At 44.6% G+C, this 20,046-nt stretch overlaps 1 protein-coding gene across 1 annotated transcript; it reads left to right on the forward strand.

The window, feature by feature from the left end:
* The first annotated feature begins 11,556 nt into the window (after positions 1–11,556).
* Positions 11,557–18,426, forward strand: LOC103746157 (cryptic protein-like). Its single transcript, XM_008848276.1, has 6 exons — positions 11,557–11,811; positions 12,112–12,161; positions 12,251–12,415; positions 12,966–13,080; positions 13,170–13,279; positions 18,314–18,426. The coding sequence occupies exons 1-6, from the start codon at positions 11,789–11,791 to the stop codon at positions 18,424–18,426; spliced, it is 576 nt and encodes a 191-aa protein (XP_008846498.1). The 5' UTR covers positions 11,557–11,788.
* Positions 18,427–20,046: the final 1,620 nt, after the last annotated feature.

Genomic DNA, 20,046 nt, shown 5'->3' on the forward strand with positions numbered 1-20,046 from the left:
AAAGGATCAACACTGAAGGTTCTCTGACCTCCATACATGTGCGGCGGCACATGAGCACCCTCATACACAAACACATACACACACTTAAACATTTTTTAAATTAATATTTCATCTGGATTCAAACTTCTTTGTAATTGGTGACTTTCCTTTGTCTTCATGACTCACTCAACATAATAAAAGTTAGATCGATAATGTCCCTCCCCAAAGGGTTTGACTGAAGTTGTTTTATAAGATAAGTGAGTGCACATAAATTAGAATTTTTAAATTAGCCTTAACAGGTTAAGGTCAGCTATGAGTCCCAATAGACCAATTAAAATAATGGTGAGGAGCAAAGAGAATAGATTTGATCAATGTGATCATGTTAGTGAAAGCAATCAGAGGAGTCTGCTAACCCCAACTCCACTTACAGGGTACTGACATGAGCTTTAGATTTAAATAAAGAATTGGGTCAAGGAGCAAGAGATCATAGTCTGGTTCTTCAAGATGGTCTGAAAAAGTCCTTATTGCTTGATGGACAAACTGATTCTCAAAACATAATTCCTCATGCTCCAAGGTACAGCCTTAACATGATGGATAATTGTCCTCACATGGGGACAATGATTTTTCTGTTCCTGGAATCTAAGACAACTGCAGATTTAAGACAATGACTTGTTTCATCTTTCAGTTTTAAAGAGAGAAATTAGCTAAGTTATCTGGACACCTTTTGAGTGCTTAACATGGTTATCTGCAGAGGCAAGCAGGTCGCCCAAAGGAAAATAGGCAGACATGCAAAAGAAGGATGACATACTAGGCTTTTGAGTCTTATGGGCCCAAATAAGGAGTTGATGCCTTTTTAGCAAAAGTAATTTCTAAGTATCTTCAATAATAGTACTTAATTAAATCTAACAACTATTATTTAAAATTGTTGATTAATAAAACACAGAAGTACCTCCAACATGTTTTACCTATACTTATAACTCTTAAATATTTAAGAGACAATGTCTCTATTTTCTATATTTCAGACACAGCTTCCTACGTTTTCATTAGAATATCATTGTTATAGAGTTTGAAAACACTGGGAAAAGACCACCAGACTCAATTCAAATTTTAATTGGTTAAATTTATTAGGGCTATAGCCATCTATGTTTCCTTAGTCAGATTTAGGACCCACACCTCAAGGGGAGGGTGGAACTAACTTTTAAAGGTAAAAAAAACACAAACACATAGGAATTTAATCACGTATGAGTAATGCCAGGTGATCCTGAATATGGTCAGGATGCGCAAGTTAGCAGATAAGCAAACTATAGAAGCCAAAGCAAGCATGTGTTTCTTTTCTTAACAAGGTATAGAGACCTTGGCAGTAAGGCACTTTCTGATTAAGTGACTGTGTCTGGGAAACCCAAGGTCAGTTACTCCAAAGAAAGCACTCTTCTAAGGGGAAGCAACGAAGTTCAGGCACTTAACATTGAAGCTGACTATTTTTCTAACTTTTGAAATTTAAAGTGGCTGCTTTATACAAAATGAAGTTACTTTGGCTATTACAATTTAGGGGGTTCCATTTGGGGCCATAACATCATTACGAAAGAATTTTTTTCTAAATATTGTAAAAAAAAATCATCAATGATAAGAAAGAAATATAAAAAGCTACAGGTGTGGACTGCATTTTTGATAAAGGAGATTAAAGAAGGAAATGCTTTTGGAAAAGAAAGAATTTTAGATTGTAAATTTGTTTTGTCTTAAAAGTAAAAGATTGTTCCAAAATGGAAATAGATTTGTAAGGGCAAAACCTGAAGGTGGAAGCATATCATTAGAAGACTGCAAAAGTTAAAACTGAAGAAAATGGATGGAGACAACTAAATCAGCTATTAAAAATTCCTCAGGCCACCAGGTGTGGTGGTGTAGGCCTTTAATCCCAGCTCTCAGGAGGCAGAGGCAGGTGGATCTCTGTGAGATCAAGGCTAGCCTGGTCTACATAGTGAGTTCCAGGTCAGCTGGGGCTACAGGGAGACCCTATCTCAAGAACAAACAACAACAATCCCTTTGGCCATAATAACCACAACAACGACCGGGATAACAAACTGTATCGGGGCAGTAACTTAAAGCCCACTCAATGGAAGGAAACTCATGTGTAGTACTGTAAACATAGCCAAATAGACATGGCTGGAGAGGTCATAGATCTTAGAGAAAACCCCAAGGCTGTCACATCCTTAGACACATGTAATTTCTTACTATGTATTAAATATGGCCATATTGGAAGCAATGAGATTCCCAAAGCAGAGATTCAGCCCCAGCGTGCAGGGCTCTGGCTGAGGTCAGTGGATTATATCCTACCCTCTCCTACACATTGACACCGGGAACAGCTAGAGAGAAAGAGAGAGAAGAGCTCATGCAGGTCAGATACACTGATGGCAGAAAGCCTGGGGATCAGTCCAGAATGTGGAGCACAAGGAGAAGTGTATTCTGTGATGGTGAGGAAGTCTCCCTGCTCTGGCTCCCACTGAAGTCATCAGGAACCCCCAGCAAGGACACATCTCTCCTCTCCCCTCACAAGGCTGCCTAGCCTTAAAGGGCATCAGTATGAGAACACAGAGCTACACTGCTGAACTCAGTGCAGCTGTGCCAGAAACTCAACCCAAAAGGTAGTTCATCTCGACTCCTTTGGGCAATACATATCCAAATCTGTTTTTATAGGTTTGTACCAAAATTGAAAATCGTACCTCTAGTGTAAGCTCTAGTTTGCTACATAAAACATCACAAAGAAGTGAGGAACTCAAAGCTTATCCCACAAGAAAGAAATACTGATGTGATAATATTTTTTAAAATAATATACTTTTGCCAGGCCTGGTGGCGCATGCCTTTAATCCCAGCACTCGGGAGGCAGAGGCAGGTGGATCTCTGTGAGTTCAAGGCCAGCCTGGTCTACATAGTAAGTTCCAGGACAGCTGGGGCTACAGGGAGACTCTGTCTCAAAAAGACATATATATATACTTTTATTAAACTTTTTTTTGTTATTGATAATATTTTAGGTTTTTATCAGTTACTTCTTAAATTTTTAAATGTTACTCTTGCATAAATATCTCCAAATGATCTTACTTTAGTTTGTGTATTGCTCAGTTGGGTTTTACGATTGCTTTGTGTGTTTCTCCACTCATTCTGTCTGTACTCTGCTGCTCTCCCTCCACAAAACCCACACACTTTCTCTTTCATTTTCATTTCATTTCCTCCCTTTTCCCCATCCCCTCTTCCTTTTATTTATTCATTATAACCTTCCATAACTGTCTTTAAACTGTAGACTCCACTAGTATCCCAACTTTCCCCTCTAACCTTCCATAACTTTAATAACCTTTAAACTGTACACTCAAACAGTATCCCAACTTTCCCCTCTCAGTTAATTTTCTAACCTAGATTTTTTTTCCTGTTGATTGAATATTATTCCATAACCTTACCCAGCCTACTTCTCTGCCACCACTATGAGATCAAGGACAGCCTGGTCTACATATCAAGTTCCTGTTCCAGGCTAGCCAGGGCTATAGGGAGACCCTGTCTCCCTCTCTCCCCCAAAGTAGTAGTAGCAAGTTTGTGTCTTTGTATTTCTGGCCAGGGATCTCTATAAACTTCTTTGCACACTAAGTACTCTCAAACACAGAAAATATTGATCACTTAACTATTTTGTGCAATATTCTTCTCATCTGAATATTCAGTATTTGACCTTTATCATCTAGTCATTCTTTTATGTCCTCAAGGGTTGCATCAGTTGGGAAGACTTTTATATGAATCTGTACATCATTTTTATACTGATCAGTCCTTCATGGAGGGGCTTTCTTGGAGATCTAATTTTAGTTTTGTCTGTACTCATTTCTATGAATTTTACCTTAGATTTGCTTAGTGTTTACATGAATATGTTAAAGTCTCTTGTTATATGGTTTAATCTGTTGGATTTTGTCATTTGCAGAGGTGCCTAGCCTTCATCCAATTTGCTCTGTTCTTTTTATTCTTTTTTGTTTTGTGGGCCAAGCATTCTTCACTGAGATCATTGTCAAGGGGACTATTTCATGCTTGAGAGGTATGGGTTCCAGCTTTCCATTTGGAAACAATTTAAATAGAAATTTCCCACTCTCCATTTGGCTGTTGATGGTTTCTTCTGGGTTTTAATTTCATTGGTAGGAGAATTTTTCAAGCAGATTGGGAGGGGAGTGGAGATCACTGAGTACAGAACCTGTAGGAGACAAAGTTCAGGGGGGTTTGCAACTTCAGTCTATTTCCAATAGATTTGAGAATGTGGTTTAAGACCAGACCAGAGATGCTTCCTTTGGGAAGAGATGGTTCAGAGTTTGTTCCTCTTCAAAAGTAGTTCCATTCCCAGGACTAGTCAGGAGGCTCACAACCACCTGTAATCCCAGCTCCATGGGAATCTAATGCTAAATTTTGGCCTCTAGGGGCACAGGTGTGTGGGTACTCCCCACCCTCCCTAAGGCTGCACTGGAAAGTATTCATCCAAGTGTGAATCATGGCTTCCCCAAAGCTGTACAAAATGATGGGAGAGTCTTGTTTGTTTCTTTGAGACAGGATTTCACTACATAGCCTTGGCTGGTCAGGAACTCTTTATGTAGACCAGCCTAGTATTGAACTCACAGAGATTCCCCCCGCTTAAAGGCATGCATCATCACAGCTGGCTGATCTGTTCTTTTAAAAGTTTGTCCTGTGGCGAATTGAAGTCTCCAAAATGATACTCAGTTTAGTGACAGATTTTTGACTTCCATTTTCTTTTATCCAACATCTCTATCTTCAGCCATCATGGCTTTCTCAAACGTCTGGATCTACAGAAGCCACTGGTTCACAAGCAGTAACTGAAGAACCTCTACTTCTGACCACCTGTGGACCAGTCAAATCTTCTCAAAGAGGGGCTCCTATTGGTTCTTCTTTGAAGATCATGCAGAATTCTGTGCTGAATCCATCTGGTCTTGGGCTTCTTTTTAGTTTGAAGATTTTTAATTATTGCCCCTATGTTGTTGTTATATGTCCATTTAAATTATTTGCTTCATCTTGATTTAACTTTGTAGGTAATGTGCATTTAGAAATTCATCTATTTCTTTTAAATTTTCCAGTTTTAACAGGATATAAATTTTTAACATATGTACCTATGATTCTCTGAGTTTCCTCAGTGTCTGCTGCAATATCTCCCTTTTAGGCTCTAATTTTATTAGTTTAGGTCTACTTTCCCTTTGGGTTAATTTAGCTAAAGATTTGCCAATCTTTCAATCTTTTCAAAGAATCAGCTCTTCATTTCACTGATTCTTTGTAATGTTTTTTTTTTTTCTAATCTCTAATTTCAGCCCTGATTTTGATTATCTCCTCCCATCTACAGTTTTTGGATGTTATTTATTCTTATTTTTCCTAGGTATTCAGGTGAATCATTGATTTTGAGATCTCTCAATTTTTGTGATGCAGGCACTGAATGCTATACACTTTCCTCTTAGGACTGCCTTCCTTGTGTCCCATATTTGGGCTTGTCATGTTTTCGTTTTCATTCAGTTCTAGGAATTCAAAATTTCCTTCTTGATTTCTTCCTTAACATTCAATAGTGTGTTGTTTAGTCTCCATGAGCTTGTGTCCTTTCTGTAGTTTTTATTGCTGTTGATATCTAGCTTTACTCCATTTTTGTCAGATAGATGCAGGATGTTACTTAAATTTTCCTGGGGCTGGAGAGATGGCTCAATGGTTAAGAGCACTTGCTGCTCTTGCAAAGGACCTAAGTTTGGTTCTCAGCACCCATATCAAGTAGCTCACAACCACCTGTAACTCCAGTGCCAGGGGATCTGACATTCTCTTCTGGCCTCCATGGGCACCCACATACATGTAGCATGTTCACAGACAAACACACATGCATAAGCACATAAAAAAGATACAATTTTTAAATAAATAAACAATTTTCCTAAATTTGTTGAGACTTGCTTTGTAACTCAATATTATGTGTTGGGGGAGGGGGGTGTATATTTATGTCCACTTGTGTGGGGGTGCTCGACCATGGGTACATGTGGAGGCCAGAGATTATTGATGTCAGGATGTCGTCCTCAATCTCTTCACTACATTATTATTATTATTGTTGTTATTAATTATTATTCTTTAAAGAAAGGGTATCTCATTGAACTTAGAGCCATTTTCAGCTAGACTGGCTGGCCAGTGAGCCCCTGAGATCTGTCTGTCTTCACCCCTTCCCCAGTGAAAGTGTTATAAAAGCATGGAGATTTGAACTCAGGTTCTCAAACTTACACAGCAGATACTTTAACTATTGAGCCATCTCCTCAGCCCCTCCTCAACCTTCTTATGTGGAGTAAAGCCTAGAGGTTCTGCAAAAACTCTACACATTGATCCTACCTTCCAAAATCTATCTTTTTACCTCCTAAATCCACATCTTAAATTTGTCTAATGCAAAGCTATATAGAAATTCCTCTCTACAATCAACTAACTCATACTCTAGTAATTAATTCACCTCTCTAATACCAGCCACCTCTCTTCATAGTAAGATTTAGTAGTACAGCCTTTTGTTATGGAGGGAGCAATATAAAAGTTTGATCAACCCTGAAGATGCTCTTGTTTGTAGAGACCTGCATTTTCTGCAATTTCATCTTGGAAAAGAAACTGTCTACCGTATAAACGTCACATAAATATGCTTAATGAACACACATACATCATGACTTCCATATATACAGTAGCCTCAATAAAATCTCATATTTACCAATTGTACATATAAAGCACTCCTTAACAGAAACCTTCAGCAATAGTCCAACGAATGACTTTGATATACATGGTTTAGAGTTATTTTAATTCTATGTCTATGATTATGAATTTAAGATATTTCTAGGGCTGGGAATGGTGGCATATGCCTTTAATCCCAGCACTTGGGAGGCAAAGGCAGGTGGATCTTTGTGAAAGTGAGGGCAGTCTGGTCGACATAGTGAATTCCAGGCCATGGAGAGCTACAGACAGCTACAGCTGTCTCAAAACACAAACAAGCAAAATGATATTTCTAGAGACCCTGATGGAAGATTGGGTAGAAAGATGATAAGAGCCAGAGGTTGAAGAGAGAAACAGCATCCTCTGAACATGAGAGAACCACTCATAAACTCACAGCAGTTGTGGTCACCTGCTAGAACAAAGGGGAGTTAGTTTTGCCATCTCAATATCTACCTATGACCTAACAATAAATGCTGCTTTGTATGTACGTATGTATAAAACCTGCATATACACACACGGGATGTGGGTAAGTCGTTCTTAAAAATAAAACCACTTATGAATATTTTACAACTCAAATCTGAAAAAATTTTCCTTATAAAAATTACCACATCTAGGTTATTTTAAATCGATGGACAGATATGATGCTTAATTATCTTGGATTTTGATTGCCTAAAGCTTATACCCCTCTAATTATTGACTTGGATTTGATGAAAATTACTGAAGCAAAATAAAAATCTTACTGCAAAGGGAGTGAGAGATAGCTTATGCTGACACAAATAAGAATGAACATGATGGTTAGTCTTGATTGTCAACTTGATAAGATTTAGAATTACCATGGAAACAAACCCCTAGGTGTGTCTATGAGGATATTTCAAAAGAGGTTTAACTTAGGAGGGAAGACCTACACTGAATAAGGCAGCGCCATCCCAAGGGCTGGGGTCCAGGACTGAATAAAAAGGAGAAAGGTACAAAGTGACCGGCTGCCTGGCATAGCTGCCGCTATGTTGTCCCTACCACAATGGACTGTACCCTAAAACCCTTCCCTCCTTAAGTCAGGTATTGGTCATGACAACCAGAAATGTAACTAATAAGAAAATCAGAATGGGGACACGGCTGTGATAAAAAAGACAATGTAGTTCACAGACCTTTTGAAATGGTTTGCCAGAGGAATGCTGAGGAGTTTGGACCTTTTGGTGAATAACTCCCTAGAACACTATAAGGAGAGCTTAATAGGCCATTCATATGGAAGTCTGAGATACCAGAATGCTGTTCTTCAAGATGCCTCAGCAGCTAAAGGCACTTACCACCAAACCTAAGGACCTGAGTTTGATCCTTGAGACCCGAATGATGGAAAAAGAGAACCAATTCCCATTAGTTGTCATCTGACCTCCATATTTGAGGCATGCAGTACGTGTGACTGTGCTTGGTCTGTAACTCCATCATGGAAGGGACTATGACAGTGTGCTTATCCTGTGACTCTGTGACTCACCATATCCACAGCCTTGGAGGCAGAGATGGCAGGAAGGGTGTGAGATACTCCATAAGATCAGGCAGGACAGAGGGGCAGGGCTGAGAGGATCCTGGCCCCATCTCTGCACCTGTATGGGTGGGTCCTCCCTTCTCTCTTCTGATGGGCTTGAGGCCCTCAGTTCATCCATAGCTATGCAGGCTTCAGATGTGACAACATGCACAACATTTCATTCCCTGCAAGAATGAAGTATCTCCATCCCCCTTGTGCTGTCAGAGAAACGAAAGTTCTCTCTGTTCTTTGGGCATAATTCTAGGGATCCCAGGCCATTGATGCTGAACACACCGGGTCCTTTCATGTCTCAGAAATGTTGGAAGAAGCCTCAGGGCCTGTCTGAATGGGGCAAGTTCTGGGTCCTGTCAGGTCAGCTTGCCTGGAACAGAGGCACTGTCCCCTCCTGCTGACAGCACCAGTCATACCATGCTAGCTCCACAGTGATGGTGTCAACACAGGCTTGCACCACCACTTACCTGGGCAGGGGAAGCTAGATCAGTCAAGCCAATGGCAGCTCACAGTTGGAGAGTACAGTCAAGCATGCTGGGACAGTCAAAGTGGCAGGAGGTTGTGACACTGCTTCCACAGTGAATACTTGTGCTGGGTTAGCTTCTCCTTTTTCTTCATTCCAGACCCCCAGTCCAGGAGCTGTCACAGTCCACATTTAGGGTGTTTCCTCCTCATCAATTAACTTAATCAGAAGCCTTCACAGATGCCCAGAGCTTGTCTTAGGTGATTCCATGTTCTGTCAAGATGACCGTCAATATTAACCATCACATACATAAAGCAAAACAACAAACTGCGGTTCTCTCATTTTAACGTCACCCTGGTCAATCCCAATCTAACATTTTCTTTTGAAAAAAATTTATTTTTATTTTATATATATATGAATGTTATGCCTGCATGTGTGTAAGTGCACCCACATCATGCAATGCCCACAGAAGACAGAAGAGGGCGTTGGATCCCCTAGAACTGAGTTATGGATGGTTGTTCGCCACCATGTGGGTGTTGGGATCCAAACCTGGGTCTTCTGCAAAAACAGCTCTTAACTGCTGAGCCATCATCACTCCAGTCCCTCATTTTCTAACAAATGTAACAATAATGAAAAACATGGCTGGCCTGTTGCTCAGGATACAAATGGATTGAGTGATTGCCAGGTCCTGAGATTGAGCCCCAGCACCAAAATGAATTCTTTTAATGGGAAATTGCAAAATCTCAGGCTTTAGTCAGCTCAGACTGCCATGAGACCCCACAGAGGGGGAGGCTTATATAACTGAACTTAACTTTCCCACACAGGGAGCCTGGAAGTTCTTGATCCACATATTGGTAGCTTTGGTTTCCCCAGGCTTTGCTCACTGGCCTATACATGGCTCTCCCTTCTGAGTTCTACAACAGGCAAGAACAACCAAGAGTCTACCCAGAGATGCTGACAAATATAAGATGGTGCAGAGTCACTAGGGAAGTAAGTGTTGATGCACAATACAGCATGCAGCATTCTGCTACCTGAAATGAGACTGGTGCAAAAGGACAGATATGGACAGAAGGCCACTAGCTTGGCATGGGAAGCCTTGGCTCAGTCCTCAGTGGCACAAAAAGAAGGCAAAGGACAAACACTCATGAAGTAAGGATACAAGAAAAAGAAGATCAGTCAGACAGAAAGCAGCCCACCCCAAGTACCTCGAAGAGTGCATAAGCCACATTTACTCCCCTCTCACTCCAAGGAGCTCAAGGCCATGCTTAGGGAATTCCTGCACACCTACTCTGCAGCACAGAGCTTCCTTGGTGATTTCTTGGGGTGCAGAGAACAAGAAGGGGACAGTGCATAGTCCTGGCCTGGGCATGGGTGTCCCAGTTCCCACACACCATATGAGTTAGAAAGTCCCACAGGAGGCTGGATTGGTGGCTCCAGCCTTATCTCTTTACAACTGATAACAAGAAAGAAAACCTATCCCCTTCCCCCAATCAGCCATTGCCAGGGACCCCTGCCTGCTGGGCCTCCTTGGTGGCAGACATGTAGCAGCCCTGTCTGAGGTGACATGCCAAACTCTTTTCATAGGGAGTAAATGACACAGCCTGGGCAGCAAAGGCCTGTTAGAGAGCAAGTGACAGTATGGTAAGAACCTGTTTATCAGCAGTTCTGTCACCCAGGGCCTCCCCTCTGATGCTTCTCAGAGCTCCCTGGATCTTAAGCAAACACTAGAGATGGGGCATCCCCATGCCATGGTTGCTTCTGCCTCTCATTCCTGTCTTAGAGGCAGACATTTCTTTTTCTTTACAGTTTTCCATTAATAAAGTGTAAGTTTTCAAAGCCTCATTTAAGAGGTTGGGCTTGTGGCTCAGTGGCTTAGCTCTTGCTAGCATGCACAAGGCCCTGGGATCAATTTTCTGTGTCATAATTCAAGTAAACAACAACACAAAACATCCTTACCAGACAATGGGAGGTCACAACTCCTGGACATCTCTCTGTGTAACTGTCCTTATTGAAGAAAATGAAGGGGCCAGGGCCAATGTTGGCAGATAGAAAAGCTGAGCCTGAAGAGGTCCTCTTGTCACTCCCTCCTGGGATTCAGGCTGCAGCTTGCAGCAGGTTTTTCCAGGAACAAGGGACTCTGTGCAGTGGCCCTGTGGGCTCATCATCACATCTACCTACCAAAGAGATTTGCCACACAAAGTCTCAGTTTCCTCATTTTTTCGGCAGAGTAAAAGCATCATCTCTGAAAGTGCTGTAGTAAAACAGAGTGCAGAGGCTCCATCTGTGCAAGGAGACTACTCAGGGAGCAGGGCCTGGTCTACTGTGCCCATAGCCCACCCTCCATCCTTCCAAGTCCCTAAGGGGATCATGCCCACTGAGCATGTTTGCTCAGTAAACCCCACTCTTTAGTAGAAGGGTTAAAAACAAGCTAGCAGGAATGTGGGCAGGAACTTGCAAGTTGCTTTCTCTACCTTTCTGTTTAACATGCAGGACATTTGCAGACTCTGTTGCTATGTCCACAGAACCTCTCCCCTCTATCAGGGCCCCTCAAAGTTTCCCAGTACAAAAACATTATATAATAAAAACTTTCCCCTTTCCTGGAGAAGCTTGTTGGTGTGTTGGGATGTTAGTCTTTCAAATTTCTTGTTGGTTTCCCAGTGAGGGTAAAGAGTTTGTTGTCTTGGTCCCCAATGGTTTACATCAGGGATTGGCCACCCTGTTGCTATCAGCACTGTAAATAGTGTAAACAGTGCAGGGGAGGCAGTCAGCTTGTCCCCACCCCCTCTCCAGCTGGGACTCACTGAGAGACAGCCCTTCAGGCTCCTGGAGAGCAGGCCTGGCCCAAAGGCTTCAGCACATGGGCTCAAAGATCTCACCTCTGCCCTGTCTTCTGGTCCAGGGAGAGGGCAGGGACTTTGCTGTCTTGCAAGCTTGTGCATTCTATGACCTGATGCAGTGACTCTAACCCTAGAGGAAAGATCCCTCCAGGACTGAAATTCTTCACACTGGGCTCCGTGGATGGTTATTCAATACAGAGATGAGAGGAAAGGCCCCTACCAAGCCTAGGTGTCTGTGAGAAAATGACAGGGAGACCTCCTGCCAGGTAAGAACAGAAGTCAACCAACTCTTAGAACCAGAAGGGGTTTACAATTCCCAAGCTAAATGGCAGTGCTAGGGCCACTGCTCCTTCTTATTGAAGGTAGTGTGTGCTCTCCATCTCAAATCCTTCCTCATCAGGGACATCAAAAGCTACAAGTGCCAAAGTGACTGCATTGTACTTATTTTCATTGTCATAATTGTGCTATATACTTTCTATAATGATTGCATGGCATTTTACTTGTGTTAATTTTTGCTTACAGGAGTTTTAGGTTTGAACTCCAATAATTTCCTTTAAATGTTCTAGGTTTCTGTTGGTGATCATCCCGGCATTGCAGATCATACATTTGGGAAACAGTAAGTAGCATTTTATTCAGTCTGGGTTTGGGTGGTTAAAATACCAGTTTCTCAGGCCCTATCGGCTCTTACTCCGTTGTGCTTGGAAGGCTGTCTGAGAGGGCAACAGGAAGGTGGCAGAGCTGTCAGCAATATCGCAGCGCCCAGGACAACACTGGACTGGACCCTGAGTAATTCCAGCAGAGAGAATGGGAGCCAGGAGGGCTGGACGCCCCAGGAGTCCCCTGCCCGTTCCAGGGCCTTGGAAGAGGAGAGTAAGTATAGTCGCTGCACATCCTGTGAGGAGATCTGGACCAGTGGACTCCGGAAAAACTAAGTGGGATAAGTCAGGGCAGAAATGAGAAACCCGCCAAGAACGTTTTTTCACCTTCCATTCAGGAATCACATGCACAAACAAAACAACCACCACAGCAAAAACACTTAGCGATGAGTTTACTCTGAAGAGTTTCACTACTTCATTGGAAAACCCACTCCTTTGCTCTACAGCTAGGAGACCAGGGGACCCTGAGCAGGCTTCTCTCAGACAGTTGGGCTCCAGGCTCAGCATCCTTGGGGTATTGGGGAGTGAGTGGGGTGAGGCTGGCTGTCGTCTCACCCGTGGGTGGTCCCCCTCCTGGGAGGCCTGCTGCCTTTAATCACTGGCCCACAGTCTCAAGTTAACTTCAGCTGATGATTCCAAGGGGCAGAGAAAGCAACTTGCAGGGTGTCAGGAGCTGTCCCGGGTCCCGCCCACATTCCTGCCCCCTCAGGGGCTGGGAAGGATGGAGCGCGGGCTGCGGGGCAGCTGACCAGGGTCACCTGCAGGTGCGGCCCCGGGATCGCGCTGCTGCAGGAACGGAGGCACCTGCGTGCTGGGCAGCTTCTGCGTGTGCCCCGCGCACTTCACCGGCCGCTACTGCGAGCACGACCAGAAGCGCAGGTGGGTGGTGCGGGTGCGGGCGGGATGGGGAACGCGCGGGAGGCCGCGGGGGACACTGACACCGCACTGACCCGCCCCTGCCTCCCCAGGGACTGCGGCGCCCTGGGACACGGAGCCTGGACCCTGCGGGGCTGCAGCCTCTGCAGGTGCATCTTCGCCGCCCTGCACTGCCTTCCCCGCCAGACCCCGGGCCACTGTGGTAAGAGCACCCCGAAATCTGCCTCACAGGAGAATGCGCTCTGGCCTTTCTGGGCGGGGACGCAAGCGTCTGCTAGTGCCAGGCGACATAGAAATGAACAAACCAAATCAACTCATAGCTCAACAAAGTTGTAATCATTGTGAATCCTGAGCGAATTCACTCTCGTTGTAGACATTTTCCGTGTCTGGATGTTGGATTTATCTTGATTTGCGGTTTCTAGTGCATTGGACTTTCAGGAGCTACGAGATCATAGCACAGTTCACCTGGGAGCCAAGTTAGCTGACTAAATCCCTAGCGATGTCAAACACTGACTAACACCTTGCCCTCTTCAGCTCTGACTCCAGAAGGCACTGGATGGGGAAGGGACTCTTCAGGGTCAGGCTGTGATGGTGTCTGGAGGGGGACACATTTCAATCCAATGTTCTAGGCCCCAACCTTCCCTCTCTTAGCAGGAGCTGTTCTAGACTCCTGGTGATGGGCACATTCAATGAAGGTGTTGCCTTTCAGACTAAGTGCCCACTTCTGCCTCTGCCATTCTTGTGTGGTTTGACTGAGATGTGTCCAGTGGACACCTCCTGAAGTGAAATCCTTGACCCACCTTCCTGCCTCTCCATCAGGGAGTCCTAACAACCCTCCACTGGATGGGGCACCTTTAACTGGTTACACAGTCCTTCCCCCCACTTTCCTCCCCTCCCTCAGGCAGTCCAGGAGGGCAGTGATAGAGCAGGGAAGCTCCTCAGCTGCACTTCCTGGTCCCATCCTCTGGCTGTGGCTCTGGTAGGGACCTGGTGGAAGAGCACATTCAGTGCCTGACAGCTCCTGCCCCACATGCTCACCGGACTCTCCCCTCTTCCCCTCCAAATACCCTCCTGCTCCCTGAGCTTCCCCAGTGCCCTCTATCTCCCAGGCTCTCCCTATATGTTGGGTTTGTGTCTCTTAGTCACTAGCTGCTGCTCCTGTATCCCTGAGGTTGGAGGACATACATTTTGAGAGTCAGAATTACAGGGGAAGCCTGGTGTGGTGCTTTTGATCCACTGACCCTGCAAGTTACAATGTGAGTGACAGCACCAGTGCTCACTGTACTCATGGAAATGGTCATGGTGTCAGGAGGGTGAGCCATGCATGGTGCTAACTGTATTCTCCCATCCTTGGTGCATTTCAGGTACTTTTTGCCCATTAGCTAACTTAATTCCCATCACCCTTTATGAAGTAGACACCATTGCCTTTCTGTTGGGTGAAAGGGATATAATGCTGAGGCTCCAGGATGTGACTCCAACTACTTGTAAACAAAGCACTGTGTCATCTGCCTGTCTTCCCTCTGAGAATTCTCAGTGTGAAAAGAAGAGATTTTGCCATTGTTATTGAGAATTTTGAAAGCGTGGCCATGTTTAAGTCCAACCCCTGAGAAATGCCAACAAAATGTTTGAGATCCTTTAGTGGGGTGTCAGGGTAACTTTAAAATAATTTTAATACTTTGAAAAGACATCTTTGGGTGAGATCACAAATAGATACCATCATCCAAACTTCTGCCTCCCCTGCAGCCCTTAGGCTAATCAGCCTCCAGGTCCTCCTGGCCCTCCTGGCTGCGACCCTGTCCTCCAAAGGCAAGAATGAAAAGCTTTCAGTTCACAGGGAATTCTGCTCAGGTTGGAGGCAGCTGATACTCTCCCATTACTCTAGTTCCCAGGAATCAACAGGTAATTTTCATGAGCACCAAGAACTAATTACAGGCTAGAGGTGGAATTTATCTTAAGAACTACAAGACAAAAAACAATTGTACATTGTAATAGGAGTGTATAACACAGATAGAATATGTATTTAGAATGCTCCAGGCCCTGATGTTAATCTTTAGCAACAAACCAGGAAAAAACAAAGGCTAGTCTTGTAATTTGAGCATGAGATGGAGCCAGGTCAAGCTGCTACCGATACAATTAAAAGAAAAATAAATTTCTGGCAACAATAAAAACAAAACACGCAAATGAATGAATGTGGTAGAAACCCAGTATCCAGACCTAGAGGTGCCTGGTTCCAAGCAGCTCTGAGCTTGAGTGTGTCCCCTGTGTCACGTCCAGTCATCAGGAGACGTGCTCTATGGGAGAAGCCCTTCTGGTGGGCATGCTCCTCGAGGCTGAGGGAAGAAGAGGAAGCCATGTGACTCAGTGATGTCCAGAGGTGGCAGCAGATCAGAGATTTCAGGACCTTGAGCCTGGCTCACATTCAGATATGATGGTACCCTTGTCCATAGTGCTCTCCAAAACCTCTAACAGTAAAATATTTATGTGAACCCCTTGTCTGTTCAGGGGTAGAGACACACAGTTGGCAGGTGCAAGAGGACTAACTTGGCTTCATTTTTATTTTGTCTCATACACACAAAAGTAACGTACATGACAACGTCTCTGATGTGTCCAACACTCTAAAAGACCTTTTGAAAACTATGTAATAAGATCTCAGGTGACAGTAATAAGTCATGACCAGTAGCAGAGACTTTCCTAGTGTGACATAAAATAGTGATAGATCACAGAATAAGAAATATAATCAATTTAATAAAAGGAATAAATACCAATAAAACACATTTTTTAGTTTTTCTGTAATGTATAGTTGAAGTTATAATGTTTCTAAGAACAAGGAGGGACCTGGGGTGGCCTGAGAGGCACAGCCCACAGTGTTCACAGGTTTAGTTTGGGGTCCCTAGTTTGAAGTCCTTATTGTTTCACAGAGCTGTCTATAACGTGTACCTGGAGACTTAAAGTTTGTGAATCAGAAGCAACTGAGCAGGGGGCCTGAATCTTCCCCAGCATTCCTTTCTTCCAGGAGAAGATGAACTCTGACCCAGTATGGCTGATCCTGTTCTCACCTGAATTGCCTTTTATTCATGTGTTTGCATGTGCGTTTGCATGTTGGCATGTGTGGGGGTGCGTGAGTGTGTGTGCACTTACCTGTGTATGCCCAAGATTGCTGTCTGGAATCTTCAGCACTTTTCCTCCACCCATTCTTTAGAGCACAGTTATCTGAATCAAACCCAGAGCTCTCCCATGCTCCTAGACGCTCTAGCCAGCTTGCTCCAGGATCCTGTCTCCATCTTCTGAGGCCATAATTACAGATGGGTCAACAAGCCCACTGAGCATTTACTATATGGTGCTGGGATTCAAACTCCAGTCCTCTTGCTTATACCATGAGCTCTTTAAACCTGAGCCATCCTCCTGTCAGGAGGGGCCCTGTCTGGGGTTCTGGCACAGTGGAACAACACTCTTTCCCAAGGTGGAACAAAAAAGGAGGGAGCACTCAGGACTGCAGTGAGCCTTTCCTTGGTCCCATGTAGGGTTGGCCTCTGGGCCAATCTAACTGCAGCCTCCTTGTGAACAGGAGTGGTGCATCCCTGCCAACATTCTACATGTATCTGTTAGCATCTACTGCTGTGTACTTATCAGGTAGCAGTCAGGGCTGGGCAGAAGTGGCCAGGTGTGGCCTTGATGTGAGAAGACTAGGGGAATTGCCACCATGACTGTGGGGTTGATTTTTTCAATAATCCATTATTTAGTTACTTTAGCCAAGTTCTTTACCAGGTCTCACCACCCCAGATTGGGTTCCAGATGTGTGCCAAGCCAGACTTGGGACACAGGACACAGATGAGTGAAGCCTACAGTTGAGGAGCCATGTGGGGTAGAGAGGGCAGAAGTTGTCATGGCTCCTGGGATCCAGTCATGATGGTGGCAGGCAAAACAGACTAAGATGTGAGTTCAAGGCTCATGGCCAATGGTTTTTGAGATCAACTGTTATTTTATGTCACACCAAATGGAAACTCTGTCACTGATGATGACCTGGGAATTTTACTTACCAATGGTCCTCTTTAGACCTGAGATCTTTTCACATTAATGCCCTGCATCATCAGACAGTAAGAGTAAGTGAAGCAGAGTTTGGGCATGCTCAACTGTTCCTACCATGGAATAGGGAACACACTCAAATTATGTTTTTACTCATGGAGTAAGAGATTTATTAAAAAAATTGGAGATCACTATGGATGAGGACAACATCACATCTCAGTGGAGCATCAGACCCAGCACTCCTGCAGTGCTCAGTGAATGAAGGTGGCTTCAGGGCTTACTGCTCCCTCCTGGTGACTGTGCTGTCCCCAGTCAGATATACAGAGATTGGGGGGATGGCTTGGTGAGTAAAATTCTTGCTGTACAAACATAAGGTTGTGAGTTTCATCTGCAGAACTCATATAGAAAGGGTGTAGGGGCTGGAGAGATACTTAGTAGTTAGGAACTCTCGTTGCTCTTTTAGAGGACCTGTTTGGTTCCTGGCACCCACATCAGGCAGCTTACAACCTCCTGTAACTAAAGCTCCAGGAGATAGATGCCCTCTTTTGGCATCTGTGCGTGCCTGCATGTATGTGTTCACCCAAATACAATACACACATACACACACACACACACACACACACACACACACACACACATGCACATGCACGCATGCACGCACACACACGCATACGCATAAAGTAAAATTATTTTACTTTATTCATTATTTTTATTTTTATGTGTATGAGTGTATTGCCTGCATGCATGTAAGTGCATCCATGTTGTACAATGCTTACAGAGGTCAGAAGAGTGTTGAATTCCCCTAGAACTCGAGTTGTGGATAGTTGTTAGCTGCCATGTGGGTCCTGGGAATCAAACTCTGGTCCTCTGCAGGAGCGGCCAGTGCTCTTAATTGCTGAGCCATCTCTCCAGTCTCATAAATTTTTGTTTGTTTGTTTTGAACCTAGGTCCTTGCCTATGCTGGGTAAGTGTTCTACCACTGAATCCTGAAAAGGATTAAACAAAGACAGAAAGGCACAACCTCCCTTCCCTGCGATCTCCAGGGTCCTTCCAGCTGCATGTGTAGGCTCTGGGAGGGTGCCATACAGAGAGAGGCTGGGCCCAGAGCAGGGCAGAAGAGGGCCTTAGTGGGAGTGGGTACAGACATCTCTACCTCATTCCTTAACCAAGCTTGTAACCGTGGACTTTATGATTTTTCCATCTTTTTTTCCAGACCTGAAAAAAGTCCTGTCCTCAGGGGCCAGTCGACCAAGTGCCCAGGGAGCTTCGAGTTTGCTCTTCCTGTTGCCCTGCGTCCTCCTGAGGGGCATGGATGCTGAAGGCTGAGGTTCCAGAGTGCAGTGGCAGAATCTCCTCCCAAGGCTGCAAGGAGTCATCCTTGATTCCATTCAGTGCCATAGCATCCTGGAGGGAAACTTGGGCCGTAGGCATCTGCTTGAATGTTCTGTGTTGTAAACAATGGAATCATTCAGTTTGTCATGGACAAGTGATGAATCCTTGTGTTGTGTGGTAAAGAATTTCAGCAAAGAGCCTTCCTTGCTTTCTGAGCTTCATTTCAAGGTCTCCAATTGAAGCAAGTCTGAATACAAGAGCTCATACCTGTTCAACCCTGAACTCTTATGTCTTCAGAGCGCTCACTGAACATATGTGGGCCATCTCAGAACAAGTGGCCCCTCCCAGGTAATAGCCATTCTGAGCACCTGGACCTTCTGTTCGCAGGACTGGCCTCTCACAGGTAGACCATGGACAGATGCCATCTTCTCAAGCTTGGTTGGGCCAGCTTGCTTAGGATCATCACAGCTAAGCTTGTTGACTGTTACTTTCAGCAGGAAAGGAGTAGCAGGGAGACTCAGCCATACCTCTCATACAACCAGTCAGCCCTAGTTGCACAAGGGGTAGGTGCAAAGGCCAAGGCCTTAAACTGAGGAAGCGGAGGGGAGACTCACCATTTTGTGAGGCTGTAGGGAAGTCACAATCTCCTGGTTGGAGACTTTCCAGTTCAGCCTTGGGAGGGGAGCACCCCCACTTCTGTAAGTAAACCCTCACCCATTGCTCTGTAAGTCCAATAAACTCATTGATTTCCCACACTGCAGTTTGGCAAAATCAGACCTCTGTTTCTTGTAGGGACCAAGGTCATGGGAGTTCTGGATGCCCTTTGCACCTCACAGAAGGAATTTTAGCTACACCTTCCTTCCTTGCCTCAGTAGCATCTTCTGAGGTGTCCTGACCTCCAGTGTTCTCTCTCAGTCTCTCCACTGGCCTCAGCCTGTGGGAGAGGGATAGTGGGCTGAACACCTTTCTGGGTCTGGCAAAGAGCAGTGGCCTCCAACATTGTTGATAGAAAAAGGAAGGCAGGAGGGGCTGGGGACAAGCAGCTTGGCACCTGCCTCCTCTCTAGCAGCAGTCAGCTCCTTGGAGGGGGTCTGGGGGACTCACCGCATCTCCACAGAGGGGGAAGTCTTCCCAGCTGAAGAATGGAAAAGGAGACTAGAAGGGGAGTGGGATGTTAGTTCACTGTAGAGAGGCTCAAGGCAGCTCCCCCATCTCCAAGCAACACCATCTTGCAAACACTGACCATCTGTTGCAGTCTCTGCCTAACTTGAGCCTGGGTCTGAGACCAAGCACCTGGGAACAACTTTGTGGAAGTGAAAGGGGGCTAGGAAACTGTCTGTCTGCCAGTCACAGGATACATCAGTCAGAAATTTCTCAGTTATCCTGTCCTGAACATAGACTCCCCCAATAGACCAGTCACCACCATGCCTGGACAGAAGCCCTGGCTAGAAACCAGGGTGGGGGTGGGGCACTCAATCAGATATCACAAGTTATTCAGGTAAACAAATAAGACGTGAGAGAGAAGGATCCTGGGGAATGATGGTACAGATAAACTATTTGATCAAGACTGATATTTTTTTTTTAATTTTTAAAAATGATTTATTTAATAACAAC

This window comes from Nannospalax galili, unplaced genomic scaffold (genome assembly GCF_000622305.1).
Source record: "Nannospalax galili isolate Female #2095 unplaced genomic scaffold, S.galili_v1.0 scaffold224, whole genome shotgun sequence".
NCBI classification, from domain to species: Eukaryota; Metazoa; Chordata; class Mammalia; order Rodentia; family Spalacidae; genus Nannospalax; species Nannospalax galili.